Here is a 17,738-nt window from a genome sequence, read left to right as displayed (position 1 = left end):
TCCTGATAAGACAAAAGTTCTATTCATAGGACTGCATGATTTGAGGTTTGATTTCGGCCTGTAATTCGACAGCTGACAGAGGTCGAGGTCAGGTTTCTTAATTAACGGTTTAATAACTGCTAATTTAAAAGATTTTGGAATGATCATTTTGATTCATACACATTTACATTTCATACACACTTAAATAATTCTTTTGATTGTGTAAAGCTGCTTTGAGACAATGCCAATTGTTAAAAGCGCTATACAAATAAAATTGAATTGAATTAAAGCTAATCAGTATTTAACCTTTAACTTAAACAGGGTTTTTAGTGTCCAGAAATGCGATTATGTGTTATGTAATTATTACATCACTCAGCTATCCAGTCAAGTTAAGAATTCTAATAGCATGGTGATAGAAACTGTTCTTCAGTCTCATAGTGCGTGCAGAACGGCTCCTGTACCTCAGCCTCCTGTACTGCCTCCCAGATGGTAAGAGAGAAAAGTCTGTGTGCAGGGTCCTGGATGATGCTACGTGCTTTCTGCAGGCATCGTCTGTGGTATATATGCTGGATGGACGAGAGTGAGCTGCCAGTGATGTCTTGTGCTGTTTCCTCCACTTTTTGCAGTTTTTTCTGACTTTGGTTGGAAGAGTTCCTAGAGTATACTACACTGTGATACATCCCATCAACAGGCTCTGGATGGTCACCTGTGGAAAGATGCACGTGGAAAGATGGAAACCTAATCACAGCGCCAAAACCGTGTAGGTGAGATAGAGGTATTAGTAGTTAACAGATTATGGGCCAAACTTGGCTGAGTGATGATGGTAGAATAATTATAAAGGTCTTGGCTAAAACAACATGCATGAGGAATCACAAAGAACTTTTTATTTTCTGCAATAGAAAAGTACTCGAACTAGTTACTTTTATCAGAAAGTAACGCTGTAATGTAACTGATTACTTTTTAAAGACAGTAATTCTATAATGTAATTAGTTCACTGTTCATTTTATACTTTTTCATATTTTTCATATTCTGGCTTAATTCAATGTTGATCTTTTTTTTATATATTCCTATTCTTTTTTTATACCCATATATTTTTTTTTAATTCTTATTCTATTTTTATTAGGGATGCACCGAAATGAAAATTCTGGGCCGAAAACGAAACCGAAATTTTTGGATGCACTTGGCCGAAAACCGATACCGAAACCGAAAATGGCTTCATTAAAAAAACATGTTTAAAATATTTTCTTTTTGTTTGTATTAAAAAAATGTTGCATATTGCAACTTTGCTGTCCTCATCTGAAACTTTGAAGTGCTTCCAAACCGCCAACATACTCCGTGTTTAATGCGTAATGACAGCGCGAACGAGACGTGGGAGAGGCGTGGCGACAATTTCGGCTTTTATTTTCGGCGCTTTCTTACGTTTCGGCCGAAACCGATAATGCTATTTCGGCCGAAAATTTTCGGCGGCCGAAATTTCGGTGCATCCCTAATTTTTATGCTTATTTTCTACTTTTTGTAGTGGCATTCATTAGGGGAACAGTAAATGAACGATTTTATTGTACAGGGGGAAAACATGTTTCTTTTTTATGCATATGACAATAAAACTTGAAACTTGAAAAAGCACTTCATGATGACTGATGTTAGTTCCAATGGTTGATAGTCGTTGAGACAAGAGATATTTCTGGAACAATGGTAGATGCCTTAAAGATGCCACTGTCATTTCAGGGACCACTGACTGATTCAGAAAGAAGTTGAAGATACCTGTGAGAACCCCCATAAGTTGGACCCGACCCGGCCTGAGTTGCCATCAGGACCTGAGGCTTTGTGTGGTTAACTCTTTTGAGTGAGACCTTAGCCGTCTCCAGAATGAGTATAGTGTCATTCCTATTCACGTGTGGTCTAGTGGCAGGCACTGTATTGTTCACATCAAACCAAGTGTAGTAGATGTCACGCTCATCTGGGAGTGTTGAGTCAAGTGATGTCACATTCTTGCTTGCTTCTTTGTAGTCAGTGACGCAGAGTATTCCACTCCACAGACGCCTGGGGTCTTGACTGTGGTGAGTGGACTCCACCGTCCCCTTGTACTCTCTCTTAGCATCTCTGAAGGCCTTTCTGAGGTCATACCTGGCAGCTTTGTAGTCATCAGGGTTCCCTGAATTAAATTTATAACAGTCTCTGAATGGAGTGTAACAATGATCTAGAATTTACACTATGACCATATATACTGTAGTTCCTCCAATGCTTGTGATTTATTAGCCTGTGGGTGAATGTAAATATCTGTGAGAAGTACTCTCTTTGGGGAGGTAGAATGGCCTACCTTTAATCGTCAGCATCTCTAGGTCTGATGAGCCGTGAGTTATTAACACACAGACGTCTGTAGCCCACGCAGAATTAACCATAAAGCATGCTTCCCCGCCCTTGACTTGCCTGAGTTTGCTGTTCTATCCAGTCGGTAGATAAAAAAGTTGTGTCTAACGTAACGGAATGTTGTCCCTGTGAGTGCAAAAGCATAGCAATTCCTGATGTCCCAATGGTATTTAATCTGTGCATGCAGTTTGTCTAGTTTATTATCCAGGGACTGGATCTTTGCTGCACAGCATGCCTGCACGCTTTCCTCTCCTTGCTTTCCTCCCACAGGGAGGAATTTGTTTACACTCATGTAAACAAAGATTCCAAAACAAAAACAAAGTAAATCGCTCGCTGTTTCTAAAAACAATGATGTAAAATACGAATTTGCTTTCGCAAATATAAACGAAAGTTTACTGAGTTTAATCGGAGCTCTCGTCTGCGCTGCCGTCCTGCGGCGCATCCTGTGTGTTTATCTCATTGTTACTGTACCTCTGATCAGGCCCACCACCGTGATGTTATCTGCGAACTTGAAAATGCTGTTAGAGGTACAAACAGGTACAGTATATAATCATGGGTAAAAGGGGAGCATAGGAACATTTTCTAATTGTCTGAACATAAGTGTCCCTGTCACCAGCAGTGGTATTTTATGTATGAGCTTTTCGTTGCATACAGACTGGGCCTTTATAGCCATTGCAAACAGGAAACCAGTGTCACATGGGGAACTGACACCTAAACCCCGACCACAGCATCATCTGAACTTCTGTAGCTCTTCAGCTACAAAATCAGTTTTAAAAAGTGGTCAGGGTGATATAATGTGACACCAGTCGACCTCTTTTTTTCGACCTGCTCGCTCACGCACCGTTGGGGGCGGTGTAACACACTCGGAGGCCAGCGCTATCTGCTCACTCTGCGTGCGCGAGCTTGCAGACGCCCCGACTGGCGTAGAGCCGTGCAATTAATGTGGGAGCACTAATACCTCTCATCTCTCCCCCCTGAGAGAGCTCGGCCAATTTAGCTCTCTCGAGGCCTCCAGCTGTGAGAGGTTACAACATTACCTGGGGATCGAACCAGCGATCTCCGGATGATAGGGCGAGCACTTTACCACTGCCCAACTCAGAGGCCACGAGTTTGATTCCCGGGTGATGCTTGCTGTAACCGCTCGCAGCCGGAGGCCTAGAGAGAGTTGATTGGCTGAGCTCCTCTTAAAGGGGAGGGATGGGAGGTACTTCGTGCTCATCATTGCTGTTGCAATAGTGTGACAATTATCTTTGGCAATGCCTCTTGCATGTTGAGGACAGCGTTTCTTGTAAATGTCCTCCATTGTGGGGAGCTGAATACCAATTAGTCTTTGGGTGATTTTCACCACAATCTAAAGGGCATTACAGTCTCTAGCATTGCACACACTGAGATGGACCACACTGAGGTACAGTTTATAAGGATGCTCTCAATGGTACAGGAGTAATAGTTCTCCGGTATCCTGAAGCTCGGGACGGACTTTTAAAGTCTCCTCAGAAAATACAGACGCTGTTATGGCTTCTTATCAGGTGATAAGAGTTCAGTGACCAGGTGAGCTCCTCAGATGTGGACTCCAAGGAACCTAAAGCTGGTTACAGAATCGACAACAGCTCCATTGATGTGAACGTGAGTGTGAGTGTTTCACACAATCGGATAGGATTTCAATTGATTTCAGCTCATCTGAAATCCATGATGACCTCCTTCGTTTTCTTGGTTTTGAGTTCCAGATCAGGCCTATCGTTGTGGTGACATCCGCATTATCAATGCGGTTGGAGGCATACGAAAGTGAGTAGTCATGTGGGAAAATAAGAGAGGGGAAAATACACATCCCTGAGGCACTCCAGTGCTGAGGGTGAGGGTTTTTAGTAAAATAGAATAATTTTCTACATATTTGAACAGTGCCACTGCCACCAGCAGTGTATTTTTTCATATGAGCTTGCTGTTGCATATAGCCAAGACCTCTATAGCCATCACAAACAGGAAATCAATGTCACAGGTAGATTGACACTTATGCTCAGACCACAGCATTGTCAGAACTTCCTCATTATTCTCCTAGATACAATACCATACTTCATTCACCTCATGCTTGCACGCCTCCAGGAGCTCTTCCAGCTTTAGACATTACATAAAGTGAATGGTGGTGTCATGAATTTCCTCTCTGTGTGAGACAGAAGACTGTGATGAGGCACTGTGTTTTTCTTTCTCTCCTGATAGCGGAGTGTGTTCTCTCTGCTCGACCTGGTAAGTAGATATTACATAGCAGTCTGTGTATTTCATGCTAAGGAAACAACTTTAACTGTTAGATTTTTTTTTTACAGGTTTATTCAATCAGAAAAGCATGGAGGGACAGGACATCGTCCTCTTCTGTAACAACAAGGAATCAGTCAGCTGGGACAAACGCTCTGTTGCAGGAAGAATTCAGGTCTTTATTGTTCAAGATGAGAAAGACATCATCGTGTGTAAACGAGACTCAGATGAATGGTCTGTGTTAGCTGATTCTTCCCTGCTGATAAAGAAAGCGTCGGTGTCAGACTCTGGGATTTACTTCTGTAACGACTCTCCTCTCGTCAATCTCACGATCATGCCGTCACAAGGTGAGGTTTTTACTCCCGTGGTGGACAGATGGAAAGGCATCCTAGGCAATATTTCTCCTCCTTTTTTGCTTCCTTTCATTTTTTTTTATTGTTAATTCTTTCTTATCTTTAATGCTTTCCTCTCTGTCCTGTTTCTTAGCTTTCCTTCTTAACATTGTTCCTTCTTTCCTTTTTTAACTAAGACATACTGTATATAGATGTCTTATATAGTTAATAAACAACTTTGAACTTCTTGCTTCCTTAGAGAGCTCGATGAACACTTACACCACTGCAACCTCCAAGAGGACCACAGGTACAAAAATAAACAGCAATAGGTTTTATTATTATGATTATTATTATGATTATGATTATGATTATTATTATTATTATTATTATTATTATTATTATTATGCATTGTACAGTATATACAGTAGTTGCGTTTGAAAAAGATTATCAGACATAAAAGTGAGGTCCAGACAAATCACACTGTCTGTTTGACTGCCTGTCTGGCTGTCTGTCTGTCTGTCTATTTGTCTGTTGTCTTCCTGTCAGCCAGCCTAACTGTTTGTCTGACTGTCTGCCTGTGTTGTAGAGAGCATAGAAGAATAGCACAGTGGTAAAACCCACAAAAAAAGCACTCATTCAGTTCACTCTGCCTGTTCCTGGTCTCTGTTTGGGGTTTTTATCACACAACAGTCAGTATATACTTTTTATCTGTACATAGACACTAACAATCAGATAAAACACTATATACCTGATTTAACACACCTCTAGGTCGTTACCCCACACAGGTTAGACAGCAGTAGCGTTATGTGAACAATTTTATAACAGCAAGCACTTTGTAACTTCTAGTTTCCTCAGAGAGCTCGACTAACACTCAGCCTTCCACTACAACCACAGGTAAAAGGACATGTCTGATAATTCTTTCAAATGCATCAGTGTAATGCTCTACACAGACATGTAATTACCTGTCATGCTATCTTCTCTCTCTCTCTCTCTCTCTCTCTCTGTAGGTGGCGTGAGTGAAGTTGAGCAAGGCCTGATGTTCGGTGGTGTTGCTTTAGCATTTCTTTCCTTTCTCTCGGCTACAGTTGCTGCAGGCAGAGTGATCCTTCATCAAGCCTGGCAGGCAGGAAGAGAATCGGTTTTACACTGCTCGGAATAGAGGACGGGTATCATTTCATAAGCTGGAAAAATATTTTCAAAATGAATCCGTTTTTTATGGTCTGTATTTGTATTATTACGTTTTTGTAGACAAAGCATTAATTGCTGGAGATTTTAATATTTATTTTGAGAACCTAGAAGACCCTCTGCATAGAGCATTTATGCCCATACTGGACTCAGTAGGAGTAAATCAGTGTGTAGTAGGACCCACTCATAAAGCAGGTCACACTTTGGACTTAATATTATACCTCGGATTGAGTACATGAAATATAATCACAATTCCACTGTCTGAAGTTATCTCAAATCACCATCTTGTCTTAATTAAAGTGTGTCATAGTAATAATGTACGCACAGCGCCGCGCTACTGCATTTAAATGTACATTCTCATCAACTACCACATTGAGCTTCAATAATAATCTCCAAGAGTTATCAACTTTAAATGGATTACCATCTGACTCCATAGAACTCGATCAGGCGACTGAATATTTAGAGTCGACATTTCGTTATACCTTAGATAATAATGGAGGCCACTGGGCTCATTGGGACGTTCAAAGCGTCAAAAAATTTTCTGTAACCTTCCCCAGATTTGTGCCTCGAGACAATCCTGTCTCGGAGGTCTACAGACAATTCCTTTGACTTCATGTTTGGTTTGTGCTCTGACATGAACTGTCAACTGTGGGACCTTATATAGACAGGTGTGTGCCTTTCCAAATCATGTCTAACCAACTAAATTAACCACAAGTGGACTCCAATTAAGCTGCAGCAATATCTCAAGGATGATCAGGGGAAACAGGATGATCAGGGGAAACAGGATGATCAGGGGAAACAGGATGCGTCTGAGCTCAATTTTGCAAACGCTGTAAATACTTATGTACATGTGTTTTTTTTAATAAATTTGCAGAAATCTCAAGTAAACTTTTTTCATGTTGTCATTATGGGGTGTAGAATTCTAAGGAAAAAATAATAATTTTATTTATTTTAGAATAAAGCTGTGACATAACAAAATGTGAAAAAAAGTGATGCACTGTGAATACTTCCCAGATGCAGTGTAGCTCCAGTTAAAAGGAAAATGATTAGAGATAAGTAACTCGCTCCCTGATATAATGACCACACATACACTTTAAAACAAACCACTCATAAATTATAACGTAAATAGCATCAAATTAATGTTAGTATTTTAAATAGCCTAGAAGGAGAGCATCCTGAACTTTAAAAAAAGCTCTTATTGCTACTAGATCACTGTATCTCTCCAAAATAACAAAAATAATCCTAGATTTCTATTAAATACGGTAGCTAAATTAACTAGAAACAATACCACTATTACAAATCGTAAATATCAGGCAAAAAATTCAGGCTTTGAAACAAAACAATATACATACAATATACAAGTGATACAGATGATGATCTAACCACATCACATTAGAACCGAGAATACTTTAGTACTTACTTCAGTAAGTCACACTGAATAAGTGTATCTGCCTAATGCCATAAACGTCAATTTAATTAATTAATTGAAACTTTTAATTTTAAATTTTCAATCACGCTTTGCAGCTTGATTCAATAAAAAAATATTTAAATTTCCTTGATAGAATCTACATCATTTAAAACTTAAACAGCACACCCAGACTGGAGGCAAGGTTCAAACCACCAACCCTTGAGGTATGAGGCAGTAGTGCTTACCACTAAACCGCCTACAATTTTAAAATGTAGCTTTATTTGCAACAGAGAAAAGTCCTAAACTAATTGCAAGTGAGTTTATTTAGTAATGTTCGATTATGATGTGAATGTAAACGTCTCTTTTGAACTGACCAACATGACTTCCTGTTTGTTTAACTGTTCATCATCACCGTGAGTCACGCTCATAGTGAAATAAGAAAAGCTAAGGATGCATTTCAGAGAGACCACACACACACACACACACACACACAGAGAGTGAGAGAGAGAGAGAGAGTTTTAGACTGCAGCAGCTTCAACGCTTCCTCTTTCACACTTCTTCATACCTACATGCTTTTAGTTTCTGCCAGTCTGAGCTTTTCTTTTTACACTTGAACACATTTTCCTGCTCGGTGTGAGACTGCGATGAAGCGCTGTGTTTTTCTCTCTCTCCTGCTCGGGCAGTGTGTGATCTCCACTCAGTCTGGTAAGTATCCTGGTTTAAAAGACTTATCTACAGATATGATTTAGGGATTCATTTGAAGCTAAGATTTTTGTGTTCACATTTGTGTCATTAATAGATAACGTGTGTGTTTTTCTTTTATTTATAATTATGTCATTATTTCCTTTTGATGATCACATGTAAAGTAAATTGTGTGTATGAGAGTGTTAGAATGATGTTACATGTAATTATTATATGAAATGTATTTAACAGAAGCTTTTATTCTGTACATTATGACTTGCATACTGTATACTGTAAGTGAAGTCCAATGTAATGTTGGAACCGACAATGAGAAAAGTGCTCATCTAGAGCTTTAATACTGACACCAGAATTCGACAATTTGTCTTTGGGAGTCCAGAGAGCAAAACCGGACAGCAGGACCAAGTGTTTTCTCTTCTTTTTTACTTAGGAAACAGGAAGCTCTTATGTAAGCGTCTGGAGTAATATCACTGGCAGCATTTAAACACAACAAATCAATGCACTACAGTATGTTGTTTGTGAACTCAAATGAAGGAATAACGGGAAAAAATATCCGAGATAAAAAAATCACATGTCTGTAATAGTTGTGCTACTGATAAACAACAGAGAAGTGTTTGTTCCATATCTATTTTACAGCCATATCTAATCAGACAATCTCCGAAGGCAGTGATCTGACTATTCCTTGTGAAAACGAGGGGAGGGTGGACTGGAGTAGACGAGCTGATGGGAAAAGAGAGATCATCTTTCGACATGGAGGCAGTGTCCAATCCAAATCCAGATACAGCCTTTTACCTAATTTGTCCCTCGTGATTAATGATGTTTGGGTGTCAAACTCTGGGATTTACTTCTGTAATGCTACTGCTGTGGTGAACCTGACAGTCACTCCATTAGAAGGTGGGTGTATGAAATCAATGACTCTTGCAAATGAAGAAGAATAATATATCATTAAAAAGGGAAAATATCTTTAATACAGTTGAATTTACAGTGGCATTAAATTTTAATGTGAACCTTTGTGGAATTTCACGGTTTTGCATTAATTTGTCATTAAAAGTGATCTGATCTTTAAATCAATACTATTATGACAAATATGTTTTATAATCTTATTTCCTAAAAGTTTAAGCTTTATATCTTTTCTTCTATTGGCAGAAGATATTGCTAGTCTTAGGAATTAATTTCTCGAAATAAGCAAAATTCTCTGCCAATAGAAGAAAACATTCTGAATAGGTTTGACTAGATTAGATTCAAGAACATTTCACTTGCTAGGATGGTAAAATACTAAGATTTTTTTTACAGTGTGTTTTCTGTTAATAAATTATGTGATGATTGATTTCCAGCATCCAGATGATGGAGCTCAGACCTGTACGCACGGTAGCTTAGTGGTTGGCATTGTCGCCTTTCCTCTCCAGGGTCTGGGTTTGATTCCCTCCTGAATCCTGTTGGTCTGTGTGCATGGAGCTTATATGTTCTCCTTGTACTTGGTAAAGTTCCTCCAGGCACTCTGGTTTCGTCCCACAGTCCAAAGACATGCAGATTAGGCTAATTGGTGTTCCCAAATCGCCCTTAGTGTGTGAATGAGTGTGTAAGTGAGATTGGCACTCTGTCCAAGGAGTACCCTGCCTAGTGCCCTAAAACTCCTGGGATAGGCTCCAGGCCCCTGTGACCCTGAATACAGGATAAAGCGGTATAGACGATGAGTGAGTAAGAAATCAAACCTGTTTTATTTGTAAGTTACTCTTGGCTGAGACTGAGGAATGAAGTAATGAAATGGGAAAAGTAAGAAACCTTGACAAAGAGAGAAGGATATAGCATGGCATACAGTAGTAACACTTTGCATTCGTGTTGTGTATTGAAAAAACTTTCATGTGGTCGAATCCTTGTTGTTATTGTTGTTGATGTTGTGTTGGAGGTTGTGGTGTTGTGTAGTGTTAGTCATCTCTCCATGGAAATGAGAAGTTAAACTTGTCCATTTGACTCAGCTGCTGTATAACCTCATAAAGAGTAGGATAATGAACTGAAAGAGCAGAAAAATATTTTTTGGTTTCCCTTCTCACTAACCTGCTTTAATACCTTCATTAGTTTAAAAAACCCTGAGACATCATGTATGTTGCACTATACTGTCTATACTGTATTTTTAAATCATATGTCTCTATGAGTCCCCAGGTCTGCACCTCTACCTGATACAAATCTAGTCATAAAATGCTTGGCGAAATAAATACTTCAGCCCAGACTTAAACACAAGTCTGTACCGTAACTGTGGGGCTTCGTAAAACAAACCCTGTGCTGTGTTATAGTCTTTAAATTCGAATCAAATTTTTATACAAAGTACGATATGCAGTAAAATGCTTATACGACCGCTCATAACCTTAAAAAACAAAGAAATAAATTATGGAATAGATTAAGAATGAAATATAGAAAAACTTGGCTGTAGAAAAAAAATAGAACAAAATATAAAATATAAAACAATATTTTTAAAAAAAGTTGTACAAAATATAGACAATATAGCTGTACAAATATGGAAAATATGGAAATTGATATAGAATTGAAATAGAAATGTCTGGGGAGTGTGCAAATATGCATGACTGCGAGATGTAGTGACCATAAGTGTGCAAAAGTGTGCGAAATGAAATGAAATAGAAATGATGTAAATGGGTGTGTAAATGTGCATGAATGTTCAAATGTCCATAAATGGTCCATAAATGTCTTGGGTGTGAGCAATTTCCATAAAGTGCAGTGTGCAAAAAGAATGGTTTGGTCCTGTGTGGTGTTCTGGTTGAGAGATCGGTTGAATGATCTGATCGGCTTTAATGTGATCAGTGATATTATTATTTCAGGCCCATGTCTGTCTGTCTGTGTCTCTTTACAGGAGAACTCTCTGTCTAACTTATTAATACAAAGAAATCACATTCTGTAAGTTTGAGTATCTTATGTCTTGTTTACACCAAGTTGTACTTCTTTCGCCGTCAGACAAATACACTTACAAATACAAATACATTAAAATTCACTTATACCACTTTAGCGCTGTTATTTTAACAGTGGAAGTATTAACCAATCTCATATATTCTATCAGATAGCAGATATGTTTGCTCTAATGGCCCGTACTTCTTGTTATTAGCACCACGGCTTCCGACACAGACTAATGCACATACATTGACACGATAATTCATCTTTAAAGGGATCAGTTTTCAAAGTCTTCTTTCCTTTTATTTGGAGTAAGCCATGCTGTGCTACTGTGGATATACATGTTAAACCATCCTGTTGATTGGCTCTGTTGAGTGACATGAATAGCCTTTCCCACCTTGAGGGAAAAAGCTATACAGTGGAACCTCGGATTACGAGCATAATTCGTTCCGGAAGCGGGCTTGTATTCCAAAACTAAAATTTAACGAAATAATTTTCCCATAGGAAATAATGGAAACTTAAATTATTCGTTCTACAGCCCAAAACACGCACACACACACACACACACACACACACACACACATTAACGGATAGACCGTTTTTAAAACCGTTTAAAAATTAGCAAGGGACATTCCTAGTCACACTCATGTGAGCGCATACTAACAGGATCACTGCTGTAAGTAAAACAACAACAACAAAAAAACTAATTAAACAGCTTCTCACCTTTGAAAACAATCGCGACAGAGAGGAGTTTGTGTGTTTATTTGGCAATCTGAGAGGAGGGGGGCTGAAGGGGGGCTCGCTCGCGTGTCAAAACAAGAAGCGCATGCGTGAAACATGATACTCGGTGCTCGTAAACTAAGACAACGCTCGTTTTTCAAGTAAAAAATTATTAAAAATCATTGCTCGTCTTGTGGAACACACAGTAACCGCGTTACTCGTAATCCGAGGTTTCACTGTATATTTGCACAAAACGTTATTTTTCACTAAATTTGGCACATAACTGCTCATACCATCACTTTGATTCAGCATTTTAATTTCATTTATAGTGCAGGTAAACAACAGTACTGGCAAAGATATCTTTAATTCTGTCCAGCCAGTTTTGTGTAATGGTGTGACAAAATCTGGCTGGACAAACATACATACTGTAGCGTTTTACCGCCGAGAAGGATGTTGAAGAGACGAGTGAGCTTACTTGCTGCCCAATGCAATGGCTGGGAGTACTTTATTTTATACCCACAGTCAAACAAAAGCATGAACAGCACATTCACACGAAGCCTACCTCCAATTCAGCCTAAGCATGAACCAGAGCACATTCCACACGTCACACACACACCACACACAAAAAGGGCTGAAGCCACTAACCCAAACATCCTTCCCCAACACGGTGAACACACCAACATCCCCGCAAGGCATGCTGGTCGTCAGCCGCCGCCCCGCCCATGCCACAATACATATATACATACAGACAGAAGAGTTTCTGAGACCCTTTTCAGGCCGTCCAACGTACTGTATGAAACGTACCATTCAGTGCCTATTACAATATACTTTATATATTAATGAACTTGTTCTGATATGTTGTTGTTTTTATAGTATTAGCCTATTCACAGGCATGCATACAGTACAGCTGGCATGCCACAAGTATTCTGTAAGGAGACATGCATATCAATACAAGTCTTGTAGGTGGCAAAGGTTTTTCAGGGTTTTTTAATTGAGTTTTGCCCTGACAGTGATAACGACAACGACTTTAGTTTGGATTCTCAAGACAGTGAAAAAAAAATGATGAGGCCTTAATAAGAAAGGTTGCTAGTTTGGTACAGTTTGTCGCAGTAGTGGAGAGCTCCTAGGAATTCACCAACATTTTTGTCAACCACGCTTAAATATTTTCTGTGCATTTGTACATAGTAGTTGTATTTAAGGGTGAATTGAAGCACTTAGTGCCTCTTCATAATTTAATAAATATTTACTGCTTAGTATGGATATGTAAAACTTTAAGCTAACATTCCTGGGCAAGACTTAATGACTTGTTCCAGCCCTGCACATGTAACTAGTAAATAGTACACGCTAATGGATACGGAATTTATGGCTATATCAAAATCTTGTGCACTAAACTTTCTTTCGGCTGCGTCCATCAAGGGTTCGCCACAGCGGACCATGTGATCCACATACCACTTGGCACAGGTCTTATCCCAAATGCCCTTCCTGACACAACTCTCCCATTTTTTTATATATATAACCAGACTTGGAACCAGCAATGCATGCTGCAGCTGGGTAACAACGACCAATGGCAGGGCTCAAACCCAGATCCTCACATCCCCAAAACAACCTCCTAGACCCATAGCCACCTGAGCCACCACTCTCATGCACCAAACTACTAACTGTTATGTTTTAATACTACACACTACGTATGGTCAGGTTTATTACAGCAGATAAATCCTAGCAGGTCTTGACACGTCTTGACAATTCAGATCCAACGGTGTAGTAGATACATTTGTATCAGTCGGTAGGTAAATTGTAACAATTCTTAGACAGTTAAACTTGGGTTTGGCACGGGTCTCAGCAGCGTCCTAGGAGATGAGTAAGAATACATGTGTAGTCAATTCATAGGTGACTTAAGAGCTGTGATGCCAGAAAGTTGTGCGACTAATAACTCTCAAGAAATTAAATTCAGGATAATTCTGTGTGCTCTAGCAAAAACATCTGGAATGTGAAATTAATAGTTGATTGTAAAAATCTAAGCATAATAACAAGAAGATATTTGGATGCTCGGTAGTGGCTTGATTAAAGATCACAGTTTAGTGAAACCTTTATTTAACCTTCAAATAGTTAATCTCTGGGAACGAGCCAGTTTCTATAACAGTTGTGGGGGAAACTTCCTTCAAGTTTTAACCATCGAAATTTTCAGTTCATTTGTACTAGAACCTACCACAGATTCGGGGTGTAGTCAAGGATACGTTTCAATGATGGTCCAAGAAGCTTATTTTATCCCTGCGGATTTAAGTCCTCCACATTTGCATACAGAATGCCTTTGTACACATCTGAGTTTATGATGGCATCATTAAGCCCTGACTCATCAACACCACCATCGGAAAAACAGTTCCCTGAGTGCAATTTCAATGGACCTTTTCCTTCTCCACCCTCACAGATCATAAGATCTGTAGAAATTTTGCTTGTGTAAAATAAATGTCACTTGGTTTGACATTACATTTGACATACATTTGAAAGTGTAGCTTACATTGTGGTCAATTGTATACTTCACATGTGTTTGTTTTGTGAAAGTCATGGTGTGCCGCATATCTAACATCCCCTGAAACTGAACATGTGAACTAAAGTGAGCGCATGTAACCTATCGTAAAAAAATAATAATTAGTTTGTGTAAAACGTGAACACTAAATTGGGTGAAAATTCTGTAACTGGAAAATGTATTGTTTATGCTTTACAGTCATGTTTTTCCAGAGGATCGATGAGGGCAGTGATATCACTATTCACTGTGAAAACCAGAGGAATGTATCCTGGAGTAAAAGGGTTGACAGAAAGAGAGAGGTCATCCTGACGGCTCAACATGAAGACATTTCCCAATCGGAATCTGATCCAGATCACAGATACAGCCTTTTATCTAACTCATCCCTCGTAATAAAGAAAACAGGAGAGTCGGACTCAGGGATTTACTACTGTAACTCTACTCCTGTGCTCAGCCTGATGGTCACTCCATTACAACGTGAGTGTAGAAAGGTTTCGACTTTTATATTTAACTATTTTTTTTTATAGTTTTTTAAAGGTTTTATTTCTAACCACATTTAAAGTGACACAAATTTGACTTTCATTAGTATTGAGGTTTAGATTTAGGTAAATATATTAAGATATCAGGGCTGAATGAACAAATAAACAAGTTTAAAAACGTATTTAATTGTTAAATGTTAATGTACAGTAGGAGTCACCAGTATCTATCTATCTATCTATCTATCTATCTATCTATCTATCTATCTATCTATCTATCTATCTATCTATCTATCCATCCATCCATCCATCCATCCATACATCCATCCACCCAGCCACTATGGAAACTCTGGAAGATCTGGAGTTATAGCGTTTTGCAAAATTCACTGTAAAAAAAAAAAGAAGCAATTTTGACATAAAATTTGGATATTTGTAATTTTAACAATATTTGGACTTAGAAAGGAACAAAATACTCTCTATGAAAAAATGTATTGCATTTTTCTCAAAATTACAAAAACTTAAGGAGATAAATCATTCTGCAGTGAAACTGTTTATATCTTTAATACCCAAATCATATTAATTTTTTATTTGTCACATACACATATACTGCCTGTGAGCTAAAAAGAAGAATTTCTATGTGATTAAATAAATTGCGCAGAAGAGTACAATTAACTTAAAAATAGAATTTTCTAATAAAAGTAATAAAAATATGCATTTAAAAAATATGAAAATTATAAGAAATTTAACCTGAATATTTACAAAAATACTGTCACCAAAATCAAATAGAATTTAAATAGAAATAAAAACATATATGTTAACTGTGACCAATACATTAATTGTACTGTTGCCAAGGTTACAATCAACTGCAATAAACATGCATTTCTATGTTGCAATTTTTTCAGGAATCTCATCTGATGGCTTGAGCGGGTCTGCCACACGTATCACTGGTGAGAGACGAACTGCTGAAAAATTTAGAGAAAGGATTTTATTTTGCATGAGGGAAGAAAAAAAGGCCTGTATACACTTTACAAGCAGTTAAGAAATGCACCAGTTATAAGAGATTAAGTAAATTTTAATTAAAAATTTAGGGATGAATTAAATGCAGAATATATATATATATATATATATATATATATATATATATATATATATATATATATATATATATATACGCTTAGAGACTATGCATTTTAGAGCAGTGATCTGGGGCAGAACGGTGGTACTTCATCGCAACTCTTTTTGAGATTTTATTCATCTCTCTCTCTCTCTCTCTCTCTCTCTCTAGGTGGAGTGAATGGTCTTGAGCGAGTGATAATGGTTGGTCTGGCTTCTCTGATGTATTCCTGGCTACAGTAAAGTGATCTAACACCTCAGCATGGATAAAAAAAACATCAGACATCAAATTTGTTACCATTCGATATTCACCAATATAAAAAAATTGTACACATAATAAAAATGACTTTGCACTTTACACTATCTGTTTTGTTGTGCAGGATGAATTTGAAACACTGCTTTTGAACTCTGATCAAATAAACATTAATTAATTTTATTTATAATATTCTGGTTGTTTCTTTAACATATTAAGAAAGTTTTAACATTGAACTAAGTTTTTAAGAAGTGTTGTAAATTTCATTTTGATGTATGTTTTAGTGTAACTTGGGCATTTTTGTTAACACCAATATTTATGCCTACCTCACCACTAACCAATTAAGTTGGTTTGTTCAGGGAAAAAAAACTTGATTTCTGTCATTTTTAAAAAATAATATACAGAACTTACAGAACTTGATTAAAACCAGTAGTCCTGAATCTAAACAAATGAGCAACCTCTGTTTTAAAAGGATTTTAAACATCTAGCCTGGACACTTGTCCTTCAGACCACCAGAGGGCACCCTACTCTGAATTTTAAATCAATTCCTCAGTTGAACATCTTGTTGAACTGTTTGACTTTAACTTCATTGCAATGTCCTTCGGTTTGCCCATCAAACATTTTACCTTAGACCCCACCTGAAACCACCTGAGCCACAATAAACCGGAGGGTTTATTAATAATTAATAAATAGGAGGTACTGGTACAAATGCCTGTGACTGTGTTTCTACTGCGTGGCCAAAGAACATATTCATATCTCCTCTTTACTCAGACACAAGAAAAGGTGTTATGAACAGAGTCGCCATAATATCACATCCATGATAGACAATAAATGTCTTTCATATTTCTGAATAATTTTTTGGTCCTTTAAATAGCATCCAAATTAGTATAAAATTAGAGCAATTTGGAGCACAACATAAAACACCTATGCACTATTGTAAATTCTAAAAGCCTGGACTGACATTCTTGCACCAAAAGCTAATTCTCCTGTGATACCTGATTAAAATACAGTTAAACCTTGAATTGCAAGCATAATTCGTCCCGGAAGCATGCTAGTATATCAAAATATTTGTATATCAAAGCAAATTTTTCCCATAAAAAATAATGGAAACTCGGAACGAATAGTTCCCCAACCCAAAAATATTCATATAAAAATAATTAATACAAAGTAAAAATAAAATAAACCTACACTTTACCTCCAAAAAGAATCCCGACAGAACAGTGTTTCCGTTAGTGTGTGTATTTGTGCATGCATGCACGTATGACTCCTTACACAGTAGCCCCCTCCCTCCTCTTAAAGAAACACAACACACACACACACACACACACACACACACTACCAGAAACACTGCTCTGTCAGTAAACTTCTTTAACAAGTAATGGATGTTGAATACAAGAGTAACGCACAAGCACTAAGACTGAGCATGGAAAAAGAGATTCTTGCAAAAAGAGTATTGTGTCAAGTGCATCTGCAAAACTCATCAAGCATCATAATAAAACAGGCTCTCATGAAGACCATCCCATGAAAGCAAGACCAAATCTTA

The 17,738-nt window shown here is 37.9% G+C and overlaps 1 protein-coding gene across 1 annotated transcript; it reads left to right on the top strand.

Annotated features, from left to right (window-relative positions):
* The first annotated feature begins 8,038 nt into the window (after positions 1-8,038).
* On the top strand, positions 8,039-16,378 carry LOC128543425 (uncharacterized). The gene is made up of 5 exons (XM_053513851.1): positions 8,039-8,220; positions 8,851-9,108; positions 14,555-14,830; positions 15,732-15,776; positions 16,115-16,378. The coding sequence occupies exons 1-5, from the start codon at positions 8,160-8,162 to the stop codon at positions 16,183-16,185; spliced, it is 711 nt and encodes a 236-aa protein (XP_053369826.1). The 5' UTR covers positions 8,039-8,159; the 3' UTR covers positions 16,186-16,378.
* The last annotated feature ends 1,360 nt before the right edge of the window (positions 16,379-17,738 follow it).

This window comes from Clarias gariepinus, chromosome 2 (assembly GCF_024256425.1).
Source record: "Clarias gariepinus isolate MV-2021 ecotype Netherlands chromosome 2, CGAR_prim_01v2, whole genome shotgun sequence".
NCBI classification, from domain to species: Eukaryota; Metazoa; Chordata; class Actinopteri; order Siluriformes; family Clariidae; genus Clarias; species Clarias gariepinus.
Note: the sequence above shows the minus strand (reverse complement) of the source record. Positions and strands in the feature narration are given on the sequence as shown.